Here is a 23,249-nt window from a genome sequence, read left to right as displayed (position 1 = left end):
ATTGTCTTTTATTCCTTACTTACCCTCTGAATACCAGACTATAATTAATTAGCAGTATTTTAATTTTTTTTACAAGCTACAGCTTTGTAAGCTACTGTTTAGTTTAAACTCAAAATTTACTTGGTATGCTTTTCTACTTCCTGAGACTTGAAAATAGAATCAATAAGAATTAAAGAAAATAAAAATATACAAAAAATGTGCTAAGAATACAGTTTCAATAAAATGACAACAATGACAAACATAACAATTTCAAGCTCAGAACGTTGTGTGAACAGTTTGGGAATGACCCCTTCCTGTTCCAACATGACTGCACACCAGTGCACAAAGCAAGGTCCATACAGACATGGATGAGAAAGTTTGGTGTGGAGGAACTTGACCGGCCTGCTCCTGACCTCAACCTGATAGAACACCTTTGGGATGAATTAGAGGGGAGGCTCTGAGCCATTCCTAAACTGAGACATCCACCTTTACATGCACATGATTGTAATATAGAGTTGCCTCGCCCTTTCCAGCTGTAACAGCTTCAACTCTTCTGGGAAGGTTTTCCACAAGGTTTAGGAGTGTGTTTATTGGAATTTTTGAACATTCCTCTAGAAGAACATTTGTGAGGTCAGGCACTGATGCTGGACGAGATGATCTGGCTCACAGTCTCCGCTCTAATTCATCCCAAAGATGTTCTGTCAGGTTAAGGTCTGGACTCACTCACTCATCCATGTCTTTATGGACCTTGCTTTGTGCACTAGTGTGCAGTCATGTTGGAACAGGAAGGGGTCATCCCCAAACTGTTCCCACAAAGTTCAGTGCATAAAATTGTCCAAAATGCCTTGGTATGCTGAAGCATTAAGAGTTCTTTTAGCCCAACCCCTGAAAAAAAAAAACACCTGAATTTAATGATTTGGAGGGGTGTCCCAAAACCTTTGCCAATAGAGTGTATTTATGTAAGTGTATTATGCGATTGTAGTGCAGATTATAAGATAAAAGAACAAAAAATGCTTACGTGTGTTTAAAGTGGTGATAGTAACAGGTAAGTAATCGGTCAGATACACAATATGAGAGGGCAGGCTGTGGAATTTTAATAGATTCCTCCATTTTGGAATTCCGTCATGCTAATGAGGTTCATGAATATGTAACAGCGGCAGTGTTGTGATTGGCTGTCCCCCATAAGCCCCTGCGCTTCCAGAGATAGCGCACTGCATCCCCACTAGTCCTCTCCAGCTGATTTGTCTATCAAAGCCAAAGCAAGAGGAAGGTTTTTAAATAGCTGGAATATTTGGAATCTCGCCATTCTGTCTCTGGTAGGTTGTAACACAGTTTTATTAATCATGATGACACGGTGCATGCTATGACAAGGGGGTTGAGTTTCACTATCACTGTGAATGTACTGATATTTTGGCTTATTATCGTTTTCCACGAGGAGAAGGAAAATGTTTCGTGTACAGGAGTGTGCATGTACATGAGTGTTTGTGTGCAAGAGCTTTATCCTTTTTCGCCTTTCCCAAAATGTGCATGGAGTTGCAGGATGCTTGCTGCTGTAAGGGGATATCGCTCATAAATGATTAATGGGCTTTAAACAAAAAGCCTCCGACTTCAGCCTCTGAGTCCATTCATGAAATGCGATTTAATTTAATGCACAATCCAAATATAATTGCATTTATTTACAAATATATGTCACTAAATGCGAGGCTAGAATAAGTGACTAGAAAGGCATTCCAACAGTATGCACGTGTGCGTGTGTGCGTGTACGCGCGCGCGCATGTTTTTATATACTGGTATTATTTAAAAATAAAATAAAAGCTGTTACTGAGGTAAATGTTAGGGTTAGATTTAGGTGTAGACACTAATGAATTAGCTGAATCAATATTTATCAGGGTGCAAGGTCCTCAGAAAGATAGAAAAGACTGTCTGTGTGTGTGTGTGTGTGTGTGTGTGTGGCCCCAGAGGAGGTTCACAGAAGCTCATTTTGTTAAAAGCAATCTCAACTGCCCTTTGGAGACCTTTTCCTCTTCAGAATGTCCTTGTGTGCTGAACTTTAAGGTGCAATCATATTAATGTGCTGGTCGTCAAAAGCAAAGAGTGATCGTTACAATTGTGGCTGATATTAGGGGAAAAAATTAAATGACCGCTGCAGTTATGTGCATCCTGTGTTCGCTGATCTTATTCTGATCTAATTGCTGATCATTCATTCTATGAAGTGCTGCAGTTTTCTAACGTGAATCTAAAGGAGGAATGAATTCCTGTCAGCTTTTTGCAGGCATGGATCTAAACATGACTTTGCCTCCACTAGTGTGTTATAGAGAGATTTTCTGAATTGCTGTAATTGTGATTGCCAATTCATTCATCTAAGTTATCATTTAGCGTAATCAGTCCACCTACCTGCATGTTTTTGGGAGGTGGGAGGAAACTGAAGATCGCTAAGGAAGCCCACATGGAAAAGGAAACAAACATGCAAAACTCTCAGGTTTCAACCGGGGGACTTAGGATTGTGAGCTGGCAACACCACCATCCATGATAGCAGCTGTATAACATAATTAGAAATTCAGGCACCATCGTGTGTGGTGTGTGTGTGTGTGTGTTTGTGCACAGTCACACCGCTGTGCAAAGCATAAAAAGAACCAAAGTGTAAATGATGCTGTTACAAAAACGAATAACATTAATACTTTTACTTGTGAAGCATCCACAGAAAGACTAATGTAAATCATTAACAGGGAACTCATTACACATTACACATTAAATGACTTCTTATTTGCATTTACAGTCATGTCTAGTATTAGTAAGGCAAAGCTTTGTGTTAGAGTCACACAGTGTTGCAGAAGGTAATTTTGTTGCCTCAGAGTTTCCCACCTTGTGCTTGTGCTACTGTTTGTGCTAAGTTTTGCATGTTCTTTTGCTTCTCTGCTTGGGTTACCTCTGGGTTCTCCGGTTTCCTCCCACTGCCAAAAAACTTCAGGAGGTGGTTTATCTATGATAAATTCACACCCCAGGTGTGAAGGAGTGTGTGAATATTATATTTATATATGGGTGTGTTTCTGCCTTTCACACAGTTTGTGCCATCCTGACAGGGATAAAACAGTTACTGGAGATGAATAAGCACACAAGTGTCCACGGTGCTGAAAATATCGTTGACCTGGCTTGATGTAGTGTCCTTGTGTGCTTTGATCAAATACACATCAATTAAAGGAGAAGCTCTGACATTTTAAATTGTATTACATTGTTCATGTGCAGCACTTGGATAAAAACGTTGTGATTTGTACGTAGAAGTGTCAGCAGGGACAAATGAATGGGAATTAAGACAATTGCTCGGTCTTTAGACATCTGTGGCTTATTTAATTCAGTTCCACAAAGCCATCTGCTCTTCCAGAGTGGCTCATGTCGTTAAATGTTAGTGCGTTCCAGCCTTGCTCAGTATATGGCATCTACTATCTACTATTGATTGTGCGCTTTAATAAATTCAGGTATTACAAATATTGATCATGTATAAGTTAATGTCTTGTAATTGTATAGTGATATTACACATTTTTCTGAATTTCAGAAGTTTTCTGATGAATGGTTCAGCTCAGGGGATTAGTGATCCTCTTTCTCTTTTCCTTTCTGATCTCTCCTATCCGATTCTTTTTTCCATAAGCAATAAGCTCCATGGAGCCATTAAACCACAGTCATCTAACTATGTTAACTACTGAAAGTGGTAATTGAAGTACAGGATGAAAGTTTGGCTCTGCTTCTCATTGTTTTTTGTTAAGAAAATCAGCATGTTGCTTTAAAGTATTGATGATATACATTATTACTAGAAGCAGATCTCTACATTCTCACCTCTATAGGAGATTAATGGAGGTTCTCTGAAATAAAGTTGACCTTGTTGTTTGTTTATATGTAGGATAGATTATGCTGCTTACTTGTAGCAGAGTTTCACATTCATGTTTATTGCAAACTGACATGAGAATTTTTTATAAGCAGCATTGCGTATCAACAAGATTTAGGCTCCCATTGTGATTCACTCCATTCTGAACGACTCTCTTGGGACTTGAAAGTTATGCTATCAGTCTGTCAACCCTAGGCTCCTTTGTGGGGCTATATAAAATTAAGATAAAGCTAGGATGATCACACTGAAATTTTATTTCTGTACTATAAATAAATCCTTTAAAGACGGTTTGAAGGATGATATAAATGATGCTTATTATTAACTTATTATTAGTTATACATCTGGATGCATGTTGATGAACTACTACAGATTGTTCAGTAACTACAGTTATTATAAAGAAAATATATGCAGTTTTGCCTTTTGAGTGATTTCACAATCCGCTATAGGGTCTTGTGTTCAAAGACTGGGTGATCAAGATGCTCTCTATCATCCCTCTGTAGAACATGGGGTGAATGAAAGGGAGGCATTTTTATTATTATTTTGGGGCCTTTCAGTGTCTGTAGGATGGTGTTGCTGAGTCTTATTGGCGAGGCAGGTAGAATCAAGAGTCCAGGAGATATCCTCTGCACACAACAAGAACCTCTTCAGAACCTTTTCATCATCATGATATTCTGGCATGTACAAATATGAAAAAGTGAGACTTTATAGTGACTGTAGTCCATTATAATGGATGATTTAATCAGCCCACGTGATCACACCTTACTTTATTATCTTAGCATACAGAAGATCATTTAAAAAATAGCAGCTATCATATTGTGATTACCAGAACTGTGGCTTTAAACAAACTTTAATATATAAGCATGAAAGCAGACATCTATGCGAATGCTGCTGCACAATTCATTGATGATCACAGCTACAAAGTCACAGAAGTTTAAAGAATCAGCCCTTAGAAATGAATCTCTCTAGATACTTGAACAGAGATGGAGAGGGGACACTTCAAGGTCTACAGTTTAAGATAATGCTACTATTGTTTATATTATATGGGCAAACTACTGTGCGAAATGCACAGGCAGAGTTAGAGGATGCCTTTAAAATGATTACTTCTACACTTGGATATTCCCCGCAGGAGTAGTTTACAACCTGTATTATCCACAGATGAATTTGGGAATATTGCTCTGTTGGATGCTCTGAATATGAGATCAGCACTGCTAGCAGTATTACATAACAGAGTACCACCCCTGGAGAGAAGAGCTCTCTCTTAGACATGTTTCTGTCTAAAAATGAGTCTTCCAAATCATTCATTTTATTCATGAGTAACCATCTTGTCATTTATTATCCAGTCCCAACGTCAGGCATCCTTGATCCTTGATAATATTTATTGAAATAAGTGGAAATAAACAATACACTTGAACTATATGAAACTTTACAAAAATATGAGGATTTAATTGCAAAAAAAATACAAAAAAATAAAATTACAAAAAAGTGTGACTTGAGGTTCGAACCTTAACCTGTTTTTGCATTATGAAGCCAAAATGCAAAGGTCAAGCGATTTAGAGATATATCTCAGTATATTGGTGTCGCTCATGCCTTCAAATGCCATGTCTATTTCAAGCCTCAGTCCTGCTCTTAATGTTCTGTTAGAGACATACTACACATTCATTGCTTTGAGCTAAGAGGGCAAGAATGGAGTGTCAAACTAATAATTGAATACAGTTTGAGCTAGAACAAATAAATTTGGAGAATGTTTTCTTTTTAAAGTTTACCTAAGTTAAGAAAACACTGAACACAACTGGCAAATATGTCCTTTCTCCTTGATGATCACAGGTCCTTGTAAGATATGGCTGGCATTATTTCATGAGGCTATTATGTAACAATTATTAGACATTTATAAACATGGCATAATGCTGGCAGTAAAAACATAATTTTCTGGGTCAGCGATGACTTACTCAGTAACCTTCTATTATAATGAAAGCCTTTATAACACTCATTATCATTCACAAGACTTTTGTGCTGTTGTGTTACAAGGAATTAGTTGGATACCATCACCATCCAGGTAGTTAATAAATTCAGAATGTGGGGCAAGCAGAGGGTCAGAAAATCAGCAGTAAACAGAATGTAATATTACAGGCAGATAGAGAGGTTGATCAGTACAATGAAGACAAAATAAGATGCTCATAAGAGCACACAGGTAAACACAATGGCAAGATATCACAAGGTGAGTGTGTATGAGGGGCAGTATGCTGTATATAGTGACTCTAATTCACTTGAAGAGGAACAGTTAATCCAGTTAGTAGCCCATTTACTGGGAGTGAGCTAATGCCCAGAGTAGAGTGGGCTAGCTTAGTGGTTTTGGGATGTGGTAGCGGTTTAGTGGTGGGATGTGGTAGCTTAGTGGTTAAGGTGTTGGACTAATGCTTGGAAGGTTGTAAGTTTGGATCCCAGGTTGACAAAGCTGCCACTGCTGGGCCCTTGAGCAAGGCCCTTATCCCTCAATTGCTCCATTTTATAAAATGAGATAAAATGTTAGTCGCTCTGGATGAAGGGCATATGCCAATGTAAATGTAAATGTAAGACTAGAACTAGCTGGAATCATTGAAACTCTGGAGGGGCACAGTGTTGTACTGCAAATTGTGTTTATTTTTAATGCAAGTCAGCTAAAAATAAATAGTTTTTCATCGGATGATATGTTGGGACCACAAGAGCTTTGTGTTGTGTTGTCTTCTGTGGACTGTGAGATGGGATCAATCTATATTGATATTATTTATATAAAAAATAGAATGAATGAAAAGAATTAAAGAATGAATCGGATGTTATGAAGTAACCATGATACTCATAAAGTAAGTCATCATGACGCTTTGTAAATGCAAAAGGAAATAATGTCAGATGCTGTGTCTCAGTCCATTGTTACCATTTAAACAACAGATATGGCTTAGCTATGTTTATAGATCAGAACACATGAAGCTAAGATATAGTATCAGAGCTACTTAGTTATTTAGTAATAAGCTGAATAAACGAGGGAGATATATAAGTGAGATATACTGTATTTGTTAAAGAAACCCCTGTCAGTCTGTTTTGAACTTTCTATAGAATTTAAGTACATTTACTCACAGAATATCCATGGATGCTTTCTGGACTGCAAACACAGATGGTGCATATGACAGGCCTTCACTGACTACAGAACAACACCACCTGCTTATGATGATGGTGATGATACACATTTTCATATGTGCAAAACAACTTGTCTTGACACACAGAACAACACAACTGCAAGGAAAAACATTCTAGGTATCCTGTCTGTCTACTGCTGACATCAACAAAAAGGTTGCTGGTTTCAACAGTATATCTGGCTGGGTGCCCGGCGGATGTGCTGATCTGCTCCTTGATGTCCTTACAGACATCTTTATCATCTCTGTCAGTTGCTGCATGCTTTAAGGCTACAGCCAAAAACAAATCATCTTGATGCTAAGGAAAACACTAATATTCTGTCAGCTTTAATGATCTTTTGCACTTTGCTATTTGCTCAAGTGGTTTATATGTGATGACACATCTGATCCTTTTTCATCTTAACAAAAAAGTCATGTATGTGAGAGTATGTGGGCAGCCAGCCAGGTATACAAAAGTATTATTTCTGATATCAGTTCAGGGGTTCAACACAATTAACCCACAATGATGAGCTGAACTTGCTGGTACAGCATCACCACACAGAACAGTGGTGTCCTTCATGGCTATTTTTTTTCCATCCCTCCACTGCAGTTCATGCTGCTGACTACCAAGTGTGCTGGATAGCACAGTTCGAATCAAGTTTGCTGATGACTCTAAAGTCCAGGACATTACAAACAATGAAGAGTCAGCATGCAGAGAAGAAGCAGAGCAGATTGCAGGCTGGTGTGTGGAAAAAATTAGAATGGCTGTTGACCTCAGAAGGACATTTTTTTTTAAAATCACGATCAGTGTTTCCAACAGTGCTGCTGTTGGAAATGCTAAGAGCTCCTTGTTAGTCACATTACACAAGACCTTACCTCAATAGTACAGAACATTCCACATGAAAGACCACAGAGATCAATGGCAATTGTAATATCTCAGGATGCAGGACCTACTACAGTAGGTAGTGAAAACAGCTGAGAACATTATGTGAGTCTCTCTTCCTTCCACTGAGGACACTTATCATTAGTGCTGCATTCACAAAACCACCATCATTATAAATAACCTCTCTCACTCCTCTCATGGATTTAACAGCTTCTTCCCGGTGAGCTTTTTCCCAGAGGCACTGGAATTTCCGTTTTAGACATTTACATGTAGCTATGTATTCATTCAACAATTCTACCCAGTAAATTGTGTTGTCCTTTCTCTTTTTGAATATTAAAGGAAGAAACAGTACTGTATCTTGTAACACACAATGATTAAACATTATGAACATTAGTCATGTGTTGATCTGATATTTATTGTTCAGTGTTCACGACTGTTATCAAGGACACATCGAAGAAACTTATCCTTGACTGTTGCGCTGTTTTATTGTAGGAAAGGCTGCCTAATGAGCATTTCTTGGCTGTGTTTGTGCTTCTGTAGCTTGTCCCAACTGGCAGGCTTCACAGATACAGCCTGAATTTTGGACACTTGTAAAGGTGTGTCTCATTCTCTGTCAAAATTCTAATCTTTTACAGCATGGATAGTAAATTATTTTATTGCAACTTTATATGAATCATGGTGATGTCATAGGCTTCGTCCACAGTGATCCACAGCGGAGATATATATATATATAACACGTGTTAAATTTAGAGGTGACTCAAGGTGTAATACAAGGAAGTGTCTCTTTTTTCATCCAGTCCCTTGTCTTCTTAAGATGTTTTTTTAATGCTTAGGAGTGGTCTTTTGGGCTGCCTGCCAATTACTGAAGGACCAGAAGGTTCCTGAAAGATTATTATCAAAAGTGTAATCTTTATGTCTGTGAGTGTGTGTATGTGTGTGTGTGTGTGACAAGGTGTGGCATTATACTGTGTTACAGACTCTCGTGTATCACAGGTGTACACCAAAACTTGTGCACCATAAGGAGTATCACTTACAAGCCTGTTGCACTGTTCTTCTTTAAGTCTGCAGTCCTCAGGTGAGGTGTTATTTCTCCATAAATATTTAAACCTGATATGACTGTTTTACTTATTTCAATCAAATGATATTTGTACATAGAAACTTATCTATAAGTAGTTTGTCATATACTAGTGCCTATACAAAGAAGTGGTACTATGAGAATATCATAAAGATATAATGGGATTTACAAAATCGTAAGCCAGATCATAATAGTTTTCTGTTTCAAGTATACATTACATATTATGCAAATAACCCGGAAGTTTGTGGAAGGTGTTGTTGGTTTTGGGTAGCAGGTCTAGCAACTTATTTCATTCAGCACTAACAGTTAAATGTGTAACCTTTACTCTAAGCATTTAAATGGTTTTCCCAAAACTCAAGGGTGTGGTAATGTTTCATGTCTTGTTCAGGAAATTGGTTTGTTGGTTATTAATGTGATGTAACCTATCAGGTTTCCATTAATTAGTATCATATTGATTAAGTAGGCAGCTAAAGTAAAAGCTGACACTCTCTCTATCTATCTATCTATCTATCTATCTATCTATCTATCTATCTATCTATCTATCTATCTATCTATCTATCTATCTATCTATCTATCTCTCTCTCTCTCTCTCTCTCTCTCTCTCTCTCTCTCTCTCTCTCTCTCTCTCTGGAAACATGCTTTTAAAATGTTGCTGGAAGAAAGCATCCTATGTAGTCTAGTATACTTATTTACAATTTTGACATTTAAGACAATTAAGACATTTTGCTGTTGCTGTTTTTTTATTCTGCTGCTAAAAAAGTAAACCTCTAAAATTAACATTTAATAGTGCTTTTCTCATTAAATAGTCTAAACTTTCATTAGTTTGGTGAAATATCACTTCTATGAAAATTATGATTTTAATATGAAAACATTTAGGCAGCAAGTCAACAGAAAAGCTGTACTGAATCTTTAAGCTGTCTATGTAAAAACAACATTCATATAATGATCAAATGTAGAAGTTGATTGTTGCAATGTTGATATTACAATGGGTTAAAAAAAATGTATATATATATATATATCTTTTGCGTTGGGAATTATTTTCTATTCTACTACCATTACATAACATACTAAAGTATTTTCCAAGTAGTTCTCTGCTAAAGACAAGGTAAATATTTTGAACATTTTTTTACTAAAAATGAATGAAATCTGGTGATAAATTTGGACTATTTTCACATTTTTTGAGACTATGATTGTATAAGATTATTATAATTAGTGCCTGATTAACCCCTAATCTCACCACAGGTCCAATCTAACTCTACACCCTTGTAACTTTCACCATAGTTAAAAATAAATAATTAATAGTAGTTAATGAATAATGTGCTTTAAGATGCATAACTGAATAATGAGAAGTATGTTTGAAGGGCAACCTGTTTATTTAATTTTATACCATCTGAAAAATCCAGGCATAATACTGACACTGTAGTATCATTTTTAGTTAAAATTCATTTAATTTAATTCATTTATGAATCCACCAAAAATGTGGACTTTTCCTTTGTTTGCTGTCCTGCAAGATTTCATTTTGATGCTTTATTATGTACTCTGGTTGTTTGCCACTATAATAATAATAATACTAATAATAACAAAAACAATAATAATAAAAAAATAATAATAATAATGCAGACTTTTTTTTTGTTTTACAATTTCTTAATTTGTGTTTCATTTTTAAATGTATTCTACTGAATCACAAATAAAGATTATTTAATGTTTTCATTTAATTCTTAATTTAAGTCTTTTTAAGACTTTAATTATTATTAAGGATACTATTCGGCTCCAAATCACAATAAAAATTTGAAAGCAAAGATGGCTCCCAAGGCTTGAATAAAAAGAGCTGTGGCCACTTGAAATGAACCCTGACAGTGTCTTTGGACTTGTTTGCTGCACTTATCAGGTAACAGAAATCAATTAATAATTTACCTGTAGATGTATATCTAGGAGAGTGGATACTGTATGGATACTGATTGTTATCATTTTGTAGCATGGGCCAAGCTGTACTTTGAGCTTGGAATTCTGTTCAAATAAATATTGAATTTGTTGTAATTTTTCCCCTCCAGTCTACCTGTGAAAGTAGAATAGGATGCAAATCTAATCTGGGTCCGGTGAGGTAATGTGGTAGCAAATGTGATACCCTTTTGACACAGAGATGAGGCTTTAGTTGGAACAGGTGCTGCTTAAAAACACACGCAGCAGCATGGCTGACCTTGGATACATTGATCTGCAGCTCACATCACTGCTGCAGTTGAGATTGTGTTGTGTTGACTCAGCATTCTTGGCTTCAGAGAGGTTTCTTTATGGATTCAGTCATACAGTATGTGCATTATGTGACCAATATTAGGTATATACACTGTCAAAGGTTCAAAAATATGTTACTATTTTACATTATATATATTATAATATATATATATATAAATATAGATATATAAATAAATATATATATATATATATCTATATATATATATATACAGTCTATATATATAAATATGTATTGAGTAGATATATATATATATATAGTGTATTATACATACATTCATGCATACATACATATATACATACATATATAATATATATTGGCATAATAATTGTCTGGCAAAAGCAAGCATGATTTGGGCTAAAATGTCCAGGGAGCCTGGTCTGTAGTCATCAAACATGTTGAGAGTGTTGAATGGTCAAGTTCTATTACGGTCCTACTTATTTTCATCAACTAATAAAATTTGTTGATAGATTTGGTGTCTAATAATTTGTAAAACTGCAAAAAAAAGAGAGCACTCTCTTATATCTGATACAGATATTTGAGTGAATTGATTTCTCCTCCTCAACCTCAGAAAAGCAGAATGTTCATGCTGAGCTATTTTTTATGTTATGGACATGATTATTCTACATTTTATTTTAACAGGTTGATGTTCATTAATAGATTTGTACAGATAAACAACTAAATGTCTTTGCCTTTCCCCATGGTGATTCATCACAAGCGACTTTACATGGTAAGTGGAAATGGTCAAAGGCTCTCCCTTGTGTTTTTCATGAAACCCTAGTCTCATTGAACTATACATCTACTATTTAAATTAGCAGAGTACACAGCATTGATAGTAGAGAAATGAACGTTAGCTGAGTAATGGGTATTTCTGCTCGTTTTTCACCTCCTGGATGAGTAATCCCTCTTTTCAGATGTGCTTGAGCTTAGCCTGCTATGTAGTGGAATTTTACTGAAGCCGCCATGGATGCAGAGAAATGTGTATCTGCTCTTGCTCTACCACGCTGGGAGGGCGATCAATCATCACATTCTCACTTTTATTCATTCCTCCCTTTCCCCATCCATTCATCATCCTCTGGGGCTCATCCTGCAACAGTTTCATGTCAATACCAATAGGTGGAGGATACTGTAAGATGTAATAAAGTATTCAACGAACATGATATGACATGGTCAGTTGTTTATTGTTAATATACATTTAAAAACAAAAAACATAGTGCTGAATTAACAACTGTTTAGTCCAGATAATTGAACTTTGTACTGAGTCAATTGTGTACATTTGATGAGAATGAAAATATCACATTGATCTGGGCTTGTCTATTCACAATGTCTATTAACAGTTTAGGAGCATGGCCACTGCAATTCTGTAAGGTCACATGATACAGGAATTTATGAACGAAAGGAAGAGTTTCTATTATTATTTCAGCTTTGTATAGGCAGACATTTATGATTGCTGTTCTGTTGCACTGGTGAGCCAATTAACATGAAGTGAACTTTTGCATTAGCACTCAATGTGGTTGTGAGTTTAGGAATTTGCTTGCATTCATAACTGGATGAACTTATACACTACTGTGCAGTATAGGGTATACTGACATATTCTGCTTATACAACTGTAATTTGCTTAGTCGAAATGATGACATAATGACACAATGTCAATGTGTCAAAGAACTTGAAGCCTTAGCTGATCTGAGCTCTTAACTAAAGGTTAACATGCAGTCACTAGATGATCATTTGCAAGCTCTTAACAGTGTCTTGACTGCATACTTCATTAAAGTGTCATAACTTTATTGTTGTAGATAAAGCAGAGTGTGACTTTCAGACTTTGAACATCTCAGCAGTGGGATAAGTTATCTCAAATATGCAGTGTACTGAGATCATTTTAAATACAAATGAAATGCAAAATAAAACTAAGCCGCTAGTGGACCGGTGCCCCATATAAATGTGTAGTATCCGCACCCAGGATAGGCCCCAGGTCCACCATAACACTCCAGGTTCTCCGGTTTCCTCCCTAACTTGCTACTCTAAATTACCTCTAGGTATGAATGTGTATATGCTGTGATGGAAACATGCTAACATAAAACATGCTAACATGGAAACATATTCCTATTTTACACTAATCCTACATAGCTGTTACTGATAAATGAGTCAGTGAATGTTTCTCCCTGTGAGAAACAATCAACAATTCCTTTCATTCATTAAAGAAAGTATGTTTTAGTTAATAAATGAAGTGCAGCCTAGAATTCAAAAGCATAAATGTATACTCGTCTACAGCCAGTAATCCATTCTCTCTGTTCCACTCTCTATCCCTCCCCTCACTGTCAGAACTGTTCAAGCAGAATGTGATTGGATTCCCGCCCTGCCATTCACATGCAAAGACACACACATACACACACCTCACGGCAACACCCACACAGGCAACACATTGTACGGTTCTACACCATATGGACGGGATTTGTTCAGTGGGACTTGCTTGAGGTTGATAAACATGAATAATAATAGCACAAAAGAATAATAATAATAACCTGATGATGCTGTATTGTAAGAGAAGCCAAACGTGCATGGAACCTAAAGGCAGCTCTTATGTTTGTCTAATGAAAGAGAGCAGGTAAGCTGTTATTGTCACCATGGTACTGCTGTCTTGTTGCACTACTGTTTTGTTTTGTTTACCCTGGCATTGATGTATAATAGGGACACAGAACGTTTGATTCAGATACTGGCAGAAGCACTTTTGTATTGGATGTACTGGATATATGGGGTTGTGTTTTGTTTTGTTTTGAGTGAAATGCAGTTTCACAGTGAAGTGAAACTGCATTTCAGGGTGTATGACAGCATGCAGATGCTATTTTTGCATGCGGTTGTGGTTTATGGAAATGATGTTTGTATGAGGTTATGTAGGTGGCTTTGTCATGTATCCGTCCATAAAGGGGTATATCTGTCTTCAGATAAACACAGCCTGTGCAAGTGAATTTGAATACACATTTCGTATGTCTGTATTTCTCAAAACAAACAGACTGATATGAGGATATTTTAGTAAAGTTGATATGCACATGACATATTTTCTCTAACTATGATCAAATCAGTGCTTTTTAGGATGTTTAAGATTGAGAAATATACAGTTACACTGAATTAAGGTGGTTTATAGCTAAGATGTTTTAGCCATGCCTACAGCTCTTTTGTCTGCTGTGGCAGCAGCCTTGCATAGTTACGGAACAAAAGCCCCCTCAGTCCATTGGAGTGGATTAATCAGACATTGGGTCGAAAAAATACTACACTTTAACATGTCATGGCTCTTTTGTATTATGTTACCTGCTTATGGAAATGATCCCACAACATTAAACTCTTTTATTATTATGTTTAAAAAAAATCTATTTCATGTTGATTTTGGTTTTTAATGGTGCTACCCTATTACCTTCAACTGACATACTGGTGCCGTCCCTCCCCCACTGGTCTCCTATTAAACATGAATGCTGCACCCCCCACATTAGTGCCTCCTCTTTGCTCTCAAAACAAAGTCTATTGTCCTGTCAATTTAGAATAATTAAATTCAACTGTGAATTTTTATTTTCTGAAACAGCTAATACCAGCTTTATTGCTAAGTCTGAAAGTTAACATACAGATGCTGAGCAACACATGTTCAGAGAGGTGTTTCTTTTTTAATAACAGTTAACATGTTATTACATATCATTACAAACTGTAGCATGACAGCATATTGCGTTGCCTCAGGGCTCTTATTTTCATGTCAGATCATCTCAGCCGATCATATGCTTTGTAGCGGATAAAGGAACATTGTGTGCTTATATTATATTATTATTATTATATTATATATTATAGTGCTTATATGTGCACTGATACACTCTGTTGTCTAAAGGGGTCTGGAACAGAAATTAGTGGACTGTTATCAGTTATGGTACTTCAAGTGATGGTCAGTATATTACTTTTAGAAGAATTATGTGATGTGATACTACATTTCAATAATTGGCTTTGCTGAGATACACACAAGTAATTATGAGGAAAGATCAAGAATTACAAGTTATAGCAAGATACAAAGACGAAAGATAAGAACATAACACACTAATACATAATACATTGTAAAGAAAAGCATTTTAAAGTTTATGAAATATAATGGTTGGTTTGTAATACTATATAGTATAAAGCAGTAAAGACAACTTCCTAAAAGTTATGTTGTTTTTATTTTTTTTTATGTTAAAGGATGATCACCCATTGTGATTATTACTGACAGTGTGTTTTTAACCTGTCTTGCAGTGTATGGTGAAATCTACTCTGCTGCATTTATCTAAAGCCGTGAGTTTGTTCTGCCAAATTTCACAGCATGTCGGGTAACTACGATGAGAATCTGGGGTCTGATGAGGCCACAGACAGTTTCTGGGAGGTCAGCCCCTTGTTTATTTCAACATAGTGTTCCCGGCAACTTACACTAAATAATTTTAGTCTAATTTTTGGCATGTCATTTTACATTAGCTCACATAAAGAACTGCTGTTATCACAGGTTGGGAACTATAAGCGTACAGTAAAGCGCATTGATGACGGTCACCGGCTCTGCAATGAGATGATGAGCTGCATTCAGGAGCGTGCCAAAATAGAGAAGGCATATTCGCAGCAGCTAACAGACTGGTCTAAGAGATGGAGACAGCTCGTGGAAAGAGGTACTGAAAAGTAAATCATTTATAGGGTTTGGACATTTATTCTATTTTCCAGTATAATTAATTCCTATCTAGACATTAGAAATAGTTCCTCCTATACTTTCTCACTTTCTCTTTCTCTGTATCTCAGGGCCACAGTATGGGTCAGTAGAGAGGGCCTGGATCTCAATGATGAATGACACAGATAAAGTGAGCGAGCTTCACCAGGACATAAAGAACATTCTTGTAAATGTGGACATGGAGAAAGTGAAAAACTGGCAGAAAGACTCTTACCACAAGCAGATTATGGGAAGCTTTAAGGAGACCAAAGAGGCAGAAGAAGGTTTCAGAAAGGCTCAAAAACCATGGGCCAAAAAGCTTAAAGAGGTGAGGAACATTATTGGTTTTTTTTACACTGATTTAAAAATTATATAGAAATAGTAAATAATACCTAAATAATATAAATAATATCTTGCAACAGTTTTTAGTTGTGCTCTAGCAAAAGCACACATTTATTTGCAGAAGAGTTCCATATGTCCAGAATTCATAACTTCTGTATGCATGTATGGGCACTAAACATTTTCTTGGACTCAGTGATCTAACTTAGCAGATTAATTTAAAAAGACACTCGTCTTTCCCTTAGGTGGAGACAGCAAAGAAAGCATACCATATGGCCTGCAAAGAAGAGAAGATTGCCTCCAGCCGAGAAGCCAACAGCAAGGGAGAAGCGTCATCTACCACCGCCGAGCAGCAGAAAAAGTTCCAGGAGAAGTTGGACAAATGCAAAAGTGAAGTTCAGAAGGTAAGCCTGGGAGAATGTAGTTCAAGTATATACACTACTGATTCAAAAGTTTGGGATCAGTTGGAAATATCCTTGCTTTCCAGTTGTGCACCAGGCCAGATCTTACCATGAAAAGAAAGAAAGTTCTTTCTATCTGGCCATTTCGAACCTGTAAACAAACAAACAGCTCCTGATGCTCCAGATACTAAACTACCCTGAAGAAGGCCACTTTTGTTGCTCCTTTAATCAGTATGACAGTTTTCAGCTGTGCTAGCACAATTACAAAGGGTTTTCTAATAATAAATCAGCTTTAGAAAATGACTAACTTCGATTAGCAAAAAAACATGAGATTGAACCAGAACTGGTGGTTGCCGATAATGGGCCTCTGTGCAGCTATGAACATCTTGCTTTAAAAATCTGATTCATTTTGTGTTTTTGAAATGGGCAAAAATGGGTTTTTCTTTACAAAACAAGGAAATTTTCAGTTGATCCCAAAGTTTTGATCAGTAGTGCACATGTATACATACACTACCAGTCAAAAGTTTGGACACACCTTTTAATTCAATGTTTTTTGTTTAGGGATTTATTTTCTGCATTCTAGAACAATACTGGAGATTTCAAAACTATGAAATAACACACATGGACTTAAGTAATCCATATGTAATGACAACAAAAAACAGTCAGTTGTTATTTTAAGACACGAAGGTCAGGTGTTCTGGAATAGTTCTTGCAAGAACAGTATTGTCAAGTGCATTTGCAAAACCCATCAAGCACCATGATGAAACTGGCTCACATGAAGACCATCCCAGTAAAGCAAGACCAAAACTTACCTCTGCTGCAGAGGAGAAGTTCATTTAGAGTTACCAGCCTCAGAAATCACCAATTAACAGCACCTCAGATTAGAGCCATTATGAAGGCTTTACAGAGAATCAGTAGCAGACATATCTCAATATCAACTGTTCAAAGGACATTATTGTGTATTTCGGCCACCTTCAGCATTGTTTTACAATGTAGAAAGAAATAAACATCAGGAAAGACCATGGAAGGTGTGTCCAAACTTTTGACTGGTAGTGTATATAAATATATACATACGTATATATTCAAATTGTAACTGCTAATTAAAACCTTTTTATATATTATATTTAATCACTGTGTATGCATGCTTTTTCTACTATATGAAAAAAATTGTGCAGAAGGTTAGACAAAAAGTTGTTTCGTGTTATCTGTACATTTCTGCATTTGTTCCATGACAAAAGACAAATTATGGATTTCTGGTTACAAAAGAAAATATATTTCCTTCACTAATCGTTCCTGTTATAGGCTTAAAACTCCTTGTTTATCAGGAATGCAATAGTTCAGTGAAGTATAAGAGCTTTGAGTGCACTTAGTACACTCACCTCACATACAGAGACAAACATGCTATCAGTGGCTGCGTCTCATTCACTGACCTTGAGGCCAGCATCCACAGAGAGTGTTAATATCTCATGACTACAGCACCCTAAAGATCACAGTGTACAGCAGGAGCACAGCATAACTGCAATACTGAATATTAAGTGGTGATTTTTCCAAGGGTGCCTTGGCAAGATTAAAGTTTGTTTGTCCAAGCAGAACAAGCTACACAAGTGGTACATCCGCTCATATGAATGGTTGTGTTATTCCACAATATGCTGATCTTACAGAAAGCTTATCAAGCTATTGGAGTCATGGTAACATGGCTCAGCAATAGGCTGCCTCAAAACTCATGTGAATCTTTAGAATTGGGTCAGTTACAAGAAAAGCCATTTGACATCTGAGCAGATGATGCAGTTCACGAGCATGAAGCTTGACTAATGAGCGAGCTTCAATGCAAGCATTTCTGACAGAAGACTTACAAGTAACAAAAAACGACAAGTAGCAAATCACTGCCCAAATATAGAGTTTAAATGGTAACAGCAGCAAAAGTAGCAGTAAAAATGAGAATGTTGTTCCTCAAACCACTTCAGTGTGGGCTCAACAACTGTCACTCACATCACAAAATCATGTGCCAGTAATGGTGACAAGATCATGTATGTGCTCCCTGAGTATGTGGTCCAGCTTGCATATTATCCTTGTGGTATGATCTTTGGTGTTCTCCCTGTCAAGTGGGAAATAGTAACTAAATGATTCCCCCTAGCTCGGGATTAAAAAATTTATAAGACGTTGGTTTAGTTAAGCGGAAAAACCTACAACATGGATGTTGGACTATATGGACCATGGTTTTGCTTGTTGTTATATGCTATTATTCAGAATAGACATACTGTCTAAGATGGACTGGTCACTCTGGCTCACCTTGAAATTAAAGGTTTGGTCCTTAGGGGCGATAATTAGATGCTCAAGGGGTCACACACTCTGTGCATGTTATATCTGTGCATTGATGGATGTAAAATGGTGATAATAAAGAAAATATTTTGCTGGCTATCACTACAACTATAGGAGTAGGCAATTTGCATGTATTATCAGTTGCCACACAGTCTCTGCATTGGGGATCAGTGTTCTGGCATGACAGTCTGTGGCCAATCCAGTCTTAGTAAGTTATATTAAAAGAATAAGCATAATGGATGTAAGAAATTAATGTAGATTGTACACATTTTTGTAGTTGGTTTTTGTGCTTTATTGCAGGCCAAAGAGAAGTACCTGAAGGCTCTGGATGAGCTGAGCAATTGTACACCACAGTATGTGGAAAACATGGAGCTGGTGTTTGAACAGTGCCAGCAGTTTGAGGAGAAGAGACTGGCCTTCTTCAGGGAGGTGCTTCTGGATATCAAACGTCATATTAACCTCACAGAAAACCAAAGGTCAGCCTAAAGATTAGCTCCGATTAAATCTGTTAATCAACTACATCAGCTAGAAACAATAAATGCTAATGTTGGTAAAATGAATAAAAGTAATGAGTACTTCTCAGCAAAAAAACATGAAAAACATGACTGTCCTGTATTTTTGCAGCTATGCCACAGTTTACAGGGAGCTTGAACGAACCATCACCTCTGCCAGTCCTCAAGAAGACCTCAGGTGGTTCAGTAACAACCATGGACCAGGCATGCACATGAACTGGCCACAGTTTGAGGTGAACTTTTAAGTATAAAGTGATTACCAGGGCAAGGACGGTGGTAGTAAACTGTTTTGGGATAATTTTTGCCACCACAGTTTTTAATTTTTGGTTGTGGTACTTTACTGTGGCTTACTTAGTTTGTTTCTATATTTGAGAGTAAACTGGAGTATGTTCATCAGGGTACTTTTGAACTGTCTGACTGACTGTTTTTGCTTCTCTCTGTCATGTTAAATGGATTTATCATTTATCAGTGGATTTATCATTTATCATTATCATGGATTTACCCTTAATTAACGTAATCTCTGGAATAACGTTTCCCCACAGGAATATAACCCAGATCTCACCCATGCCATCAGCAAGAAAGAAAAACTGAAAAAGAACCATGATGGTGTCACACTCACCCATGTCATGACTGTTGGGGATCAACACTCTTCACCACAGGTTGAAAACCGCAGCAGGTACAGATCATGTTTTTCATTATACTAAAATTTTAAGGTAAACTGGGGGCATGGGTGAAAACAGCAGACAGAGAATTCTGACTGATCAGGAGTAACAAATTGTTTGATAAATAAAGCAGATTATTTTCTACCATTCCGTATTTAATTCATTATGAATTACTCATGCTTAGAAACATAACCCTCAAATCCTTTGTATTTGTAACAGCTCTGTTTGACCATTCTGATATTTCAGCGTGAGCAGTTATGAAAAGACCCAGGCATACTCGGCAGAGTGGTCGGATGAAGAGCCGGCAGCTCCAGAGTCCAATGGAGGCAACAACCCATTTGAGGAGGAAAGGAGCCAAGGAGTACGAGTCAGAGCACTATATGATTATGAAGGGCAAGAACAAGATGAGCTCAGCTTCAGAGTAGGTGAGAGGCCTAACATCAAATTCCCATAGATGTCTGGTCCCTCACTGCACTTATACACTGATTACGGATATTATTATACGGATAATTTTGCTCTCTCTGTGGAAATGCTACTGTGAATTGCTTGTGGGTTTACTAAGTATTTCAGAAGTGTTACGACAGGATTTAACAACCAGGGATTTGTGGTGGAATTGCAGGGGGTTCCTTAGACAGTGATAACAATGTCAATTTTAGAAACTGCTAATATTGTAACAATTTACCATAATCTCATAAATCAAAAATGATAGAAGTTGACTGAATTAATCATTGTTTATGTCATGAGATACTCCTTAGAATGTGAGAGTTAAATGTTAAATGTAAATGTTTACAAATGTTAAATGTAAATGACAGTACAAGCTATCTAAATCAGATTTTGTGGCTAATCTTCAGCCTTAGAACTCCTTAAAATCACTGAAAAAAGGACAGACATGTTATCAGTAAAAGAAAATCACAAGAGGTAGAACACCAAAGCAAAAGCTCTGACATGTGCCTCAACCGGTCAGCTCCATCTGTGAATTTCTTTGAGCTATTATGACATTATTGTCAGTGTAATCATCATGTTTGGCATTATTTTTTGAAATAGAAATGCTACACAGAGTGTGTGCTTGCTGAGATCTCTGTAAAGACTGTAAAATCATTGTCAAAAAGAAAAATCATTATTATTATAGTGATGGTCAGGCCATTTTGGTGGTGGAATAAAAGTATTAAAAATGACTGAACTTGGTGTATATGTACTGCAATGTCCCTGTCACCTTCCCTGCATGTCTGCACTCCTGCACATCTGCCATCTGTGAAGGTGAAAGCTAAGATGCTCTGATTATTCCCTAACAGGTGATGAGCTAACTAAGCTAGAAGATGAAGATGATCAAGGCTGGTGTAAAGGACGACTGGACGACGGGCGGCTTGGACTGTACCCAGCAAATTATGTCGAGCCTATTTAGTTGCCTTGTGTGGAAAAATGGTCTTGTTTTAAAAATGACCTGAAAGACTGGACATAAACAGAGACTCCAAACAATTTCCATGTAAAACAGAGTCTTATTCATTCAGACCATACCCTAACAACCGAAGTGAAGAATCGAATGTACATAAAGTGTGCTGTATCTGTTGTGTTCATCTGCACATTAGATTTGGGATATCAGAAACAAAACAGTTCCATATGTAATGTAATTTCAACAGACACAAATAAGGCCTTTACATCACTGTGTGTCTGTAGTCTGTTCTGTAAGATATTGATATAATGTGGTCCATGAGGCCTAGCATAGCAATGCAATATGCAATATGTATATTTTATTAGTTTCACGTGTTGTAGTGACAGTCTCACATTTGTCCCTGATTTTTGTCCCTGATTTATTACTTGCTTGGGTTATAACATGCATATACACATGTCCCTTTTATCTCTTATTTATTGATCTGCTGAGGTCCATGTCATAGGTGTATATGAATGTGTGATGTTTCTATCTCTATGTACTGCATATGAAGTCACAGATGTTTTGGCATGTGTTAGCGTTTTCATTTCATTTCTACCTGGAATGCAGCCTGCGCTGGAACTAGCCACCATACTGCAGCTGGATTGTGAAGCTCTGGCCCTGGCATTTATCAGTTTGGTTCATGATTCTATTCCTGGAGTGCTGTCATTGAGTCCTTTTGGATGAAACGAAATCTTATTGGCACTATGCTGTTTTTGTAGCAATCACATCTTCAAAGACCAATTTATAGTCTTACATGCTTTATGACAAAAGTGTTATGTTAACATCCTCACTACTAACAAAGTAATTACCTCTCTAATATATACCTGTCACTTACATATTTCTAAATGCAACTAACTTTATTGTCCTCAAGTAAACTACTATAAAATATCTACTATTTGTCCATTCTAACAAAAATACCTGAGCTGAGTGCCTAATATCATTGCAAACCATTTTCTCTAAGGAATATTTTACAATGTTCGTATGACTGCTATATCATAAAATTTGCATTGATATGCATAAAGGACATATGCATATGCCTTAAGGTAATATGTAAAGGTAATACTTTACCTAAACAGTGGCACTGCATCTTGCAATGAATATTGCCAGAATTGCCATTAGGGTTTGGTTAGTATTAGCAAAGTTAGGACTTCTGTGTAAATATTTTTTCTATACTTTTCTGTTTGGCCAATGTAAAGGGCATGGAATTGGGAGCACCAGCATGATCTGAGTGTGTTTAAGCTCACATTTAAGCTGATTTACGTCTAATGCTGGTGTAGTGACTTTTCAACTGTTCACTTCTAAATTAAAGCCTACCCTGTCATGAGTTAGTGGTGCAGTATGTCTAACTTCTTTATGCTGGCTATGTGGATCACAGCAGAAGAGCAAAACCTCTGTGACAGAGATCACCACTAGAGTGCGCTGTTTCAACGACTTTTAGTGTTGGTGTTTACAATGTCATGAACAGTCATGATAATTATATATAATTATATGTAACTCATTCAAGAAACACTAGGATTTGATTAGAAACGTTTGTCATCGTTACTACTATACTATAAAATTAAGACCGTAGTAGTGGCTACATTGTGTATATGCCCATACTGTACAAACATTTTCAAATATCATTAAAACCATAGCAAACATTAGATGACTTCATCAACATTAAATCACTGATTTACATTTTAAAAC

At 36.8% G+C, this 23,249-nt stretch overlaps 1 protein-coding gene across 3 annotated transcripts; it reads left to right on the top strand.

Moving 5' to 3' along the window:
• Positions 1-1,173: 1,173 nt before the first annotated feature.
• On the top strand, positions 1,174-22,887 carry pacsin1b (protein kinase C and casein kinase substrate in neurons 1b). Of its 3 annotated transcripts, XM_058402023.1 has the most exons (11): positions 1,231-1,295; positions 8,859-8,957; positions 15,466-15,592; positions 15,710-15,866; positions 15,994-16,229; positions 16,486-16,644; positions 19,261-19,436; positions 19,585-19,705; positions 20,015-20,148; positions 20,381-20,559; positions 21,427-22,887. In XM_058402023.1, exons 3-11 carry the CDS (start codon positions 15,533-15,535, stop codon positions 21,534-21,536), a joined length of 1,332 nt encoding a protein of 443 aa, XP_058258006.1. In that variant the 5' UTR covers positions 1,231-1,295; positions 8,859-8,957; positions 15,466-15,532; the 3' UTR covers positions 21,537-22,887. The 3 variants fall into 3 exon arrangements, with proteins under 3 accessions (XP_058258005.1, XP_058258006.1, XP_058258003.1); XM_058402022.1 differs by lacking the exon at positions 8,859-8,957 and having other exon boundaries at positions 1,174-1,295; XM_058402020.1 differs by lacking the exons at positions 1,231-1,295; positions 8,859-8,957 and adding an exon at positions 13,053-13,807.
• The last annotated feature ends 362 nt before the right edge of the window (positions 22,888-23,249 follow it).

This window comes from Hemibagrus wyckioides, linkage group LG11 (genome assembly GCF_019097595.1).
Source record: "Hemibagrus wyckioides isolate EC202008001 linkage group LG11, SWU_Hwy_1.0, whole genome shotgun sequence".
NCBI classification, from domain to species: Eukaryota; Metazoa; Chordata; class Actinopteri; order Siluriformes; family Bagridae; genus Hemibagrus; species Hemibagrus wyckioides.
The sequence above is the reverse complement of the archived record's forward strand: the minus strand, read 5'-3'. Positions and strand labels throughout refer to the sequence as shown.

Excerpts from the sequence above, each read along its gene's own strand:
- pacsin1b (XM_058402022.1), top strand. The coding sequence starts at position 15,533 with ATGTCGGGTAACTACGATGAGAATCTGGGGTCTGATGAGGCCACAGAC. Across the intron at positions 16,645-19,260 it reads GCAAAAGTGAAGTTCAGAAG|GCCAAAGAGAAGTACCTGAA; the intron begins GTAAGCCTGGGA and ends GCTTTATTGCAG. Across the intron at positions 20,149-20,380 it reads CAGGTTGAAAACCGCAGCAG|CGTGAGCAGTTATGAAAAGA; the intron begins GTACAGATCATG and ends CTGATATTTCAG.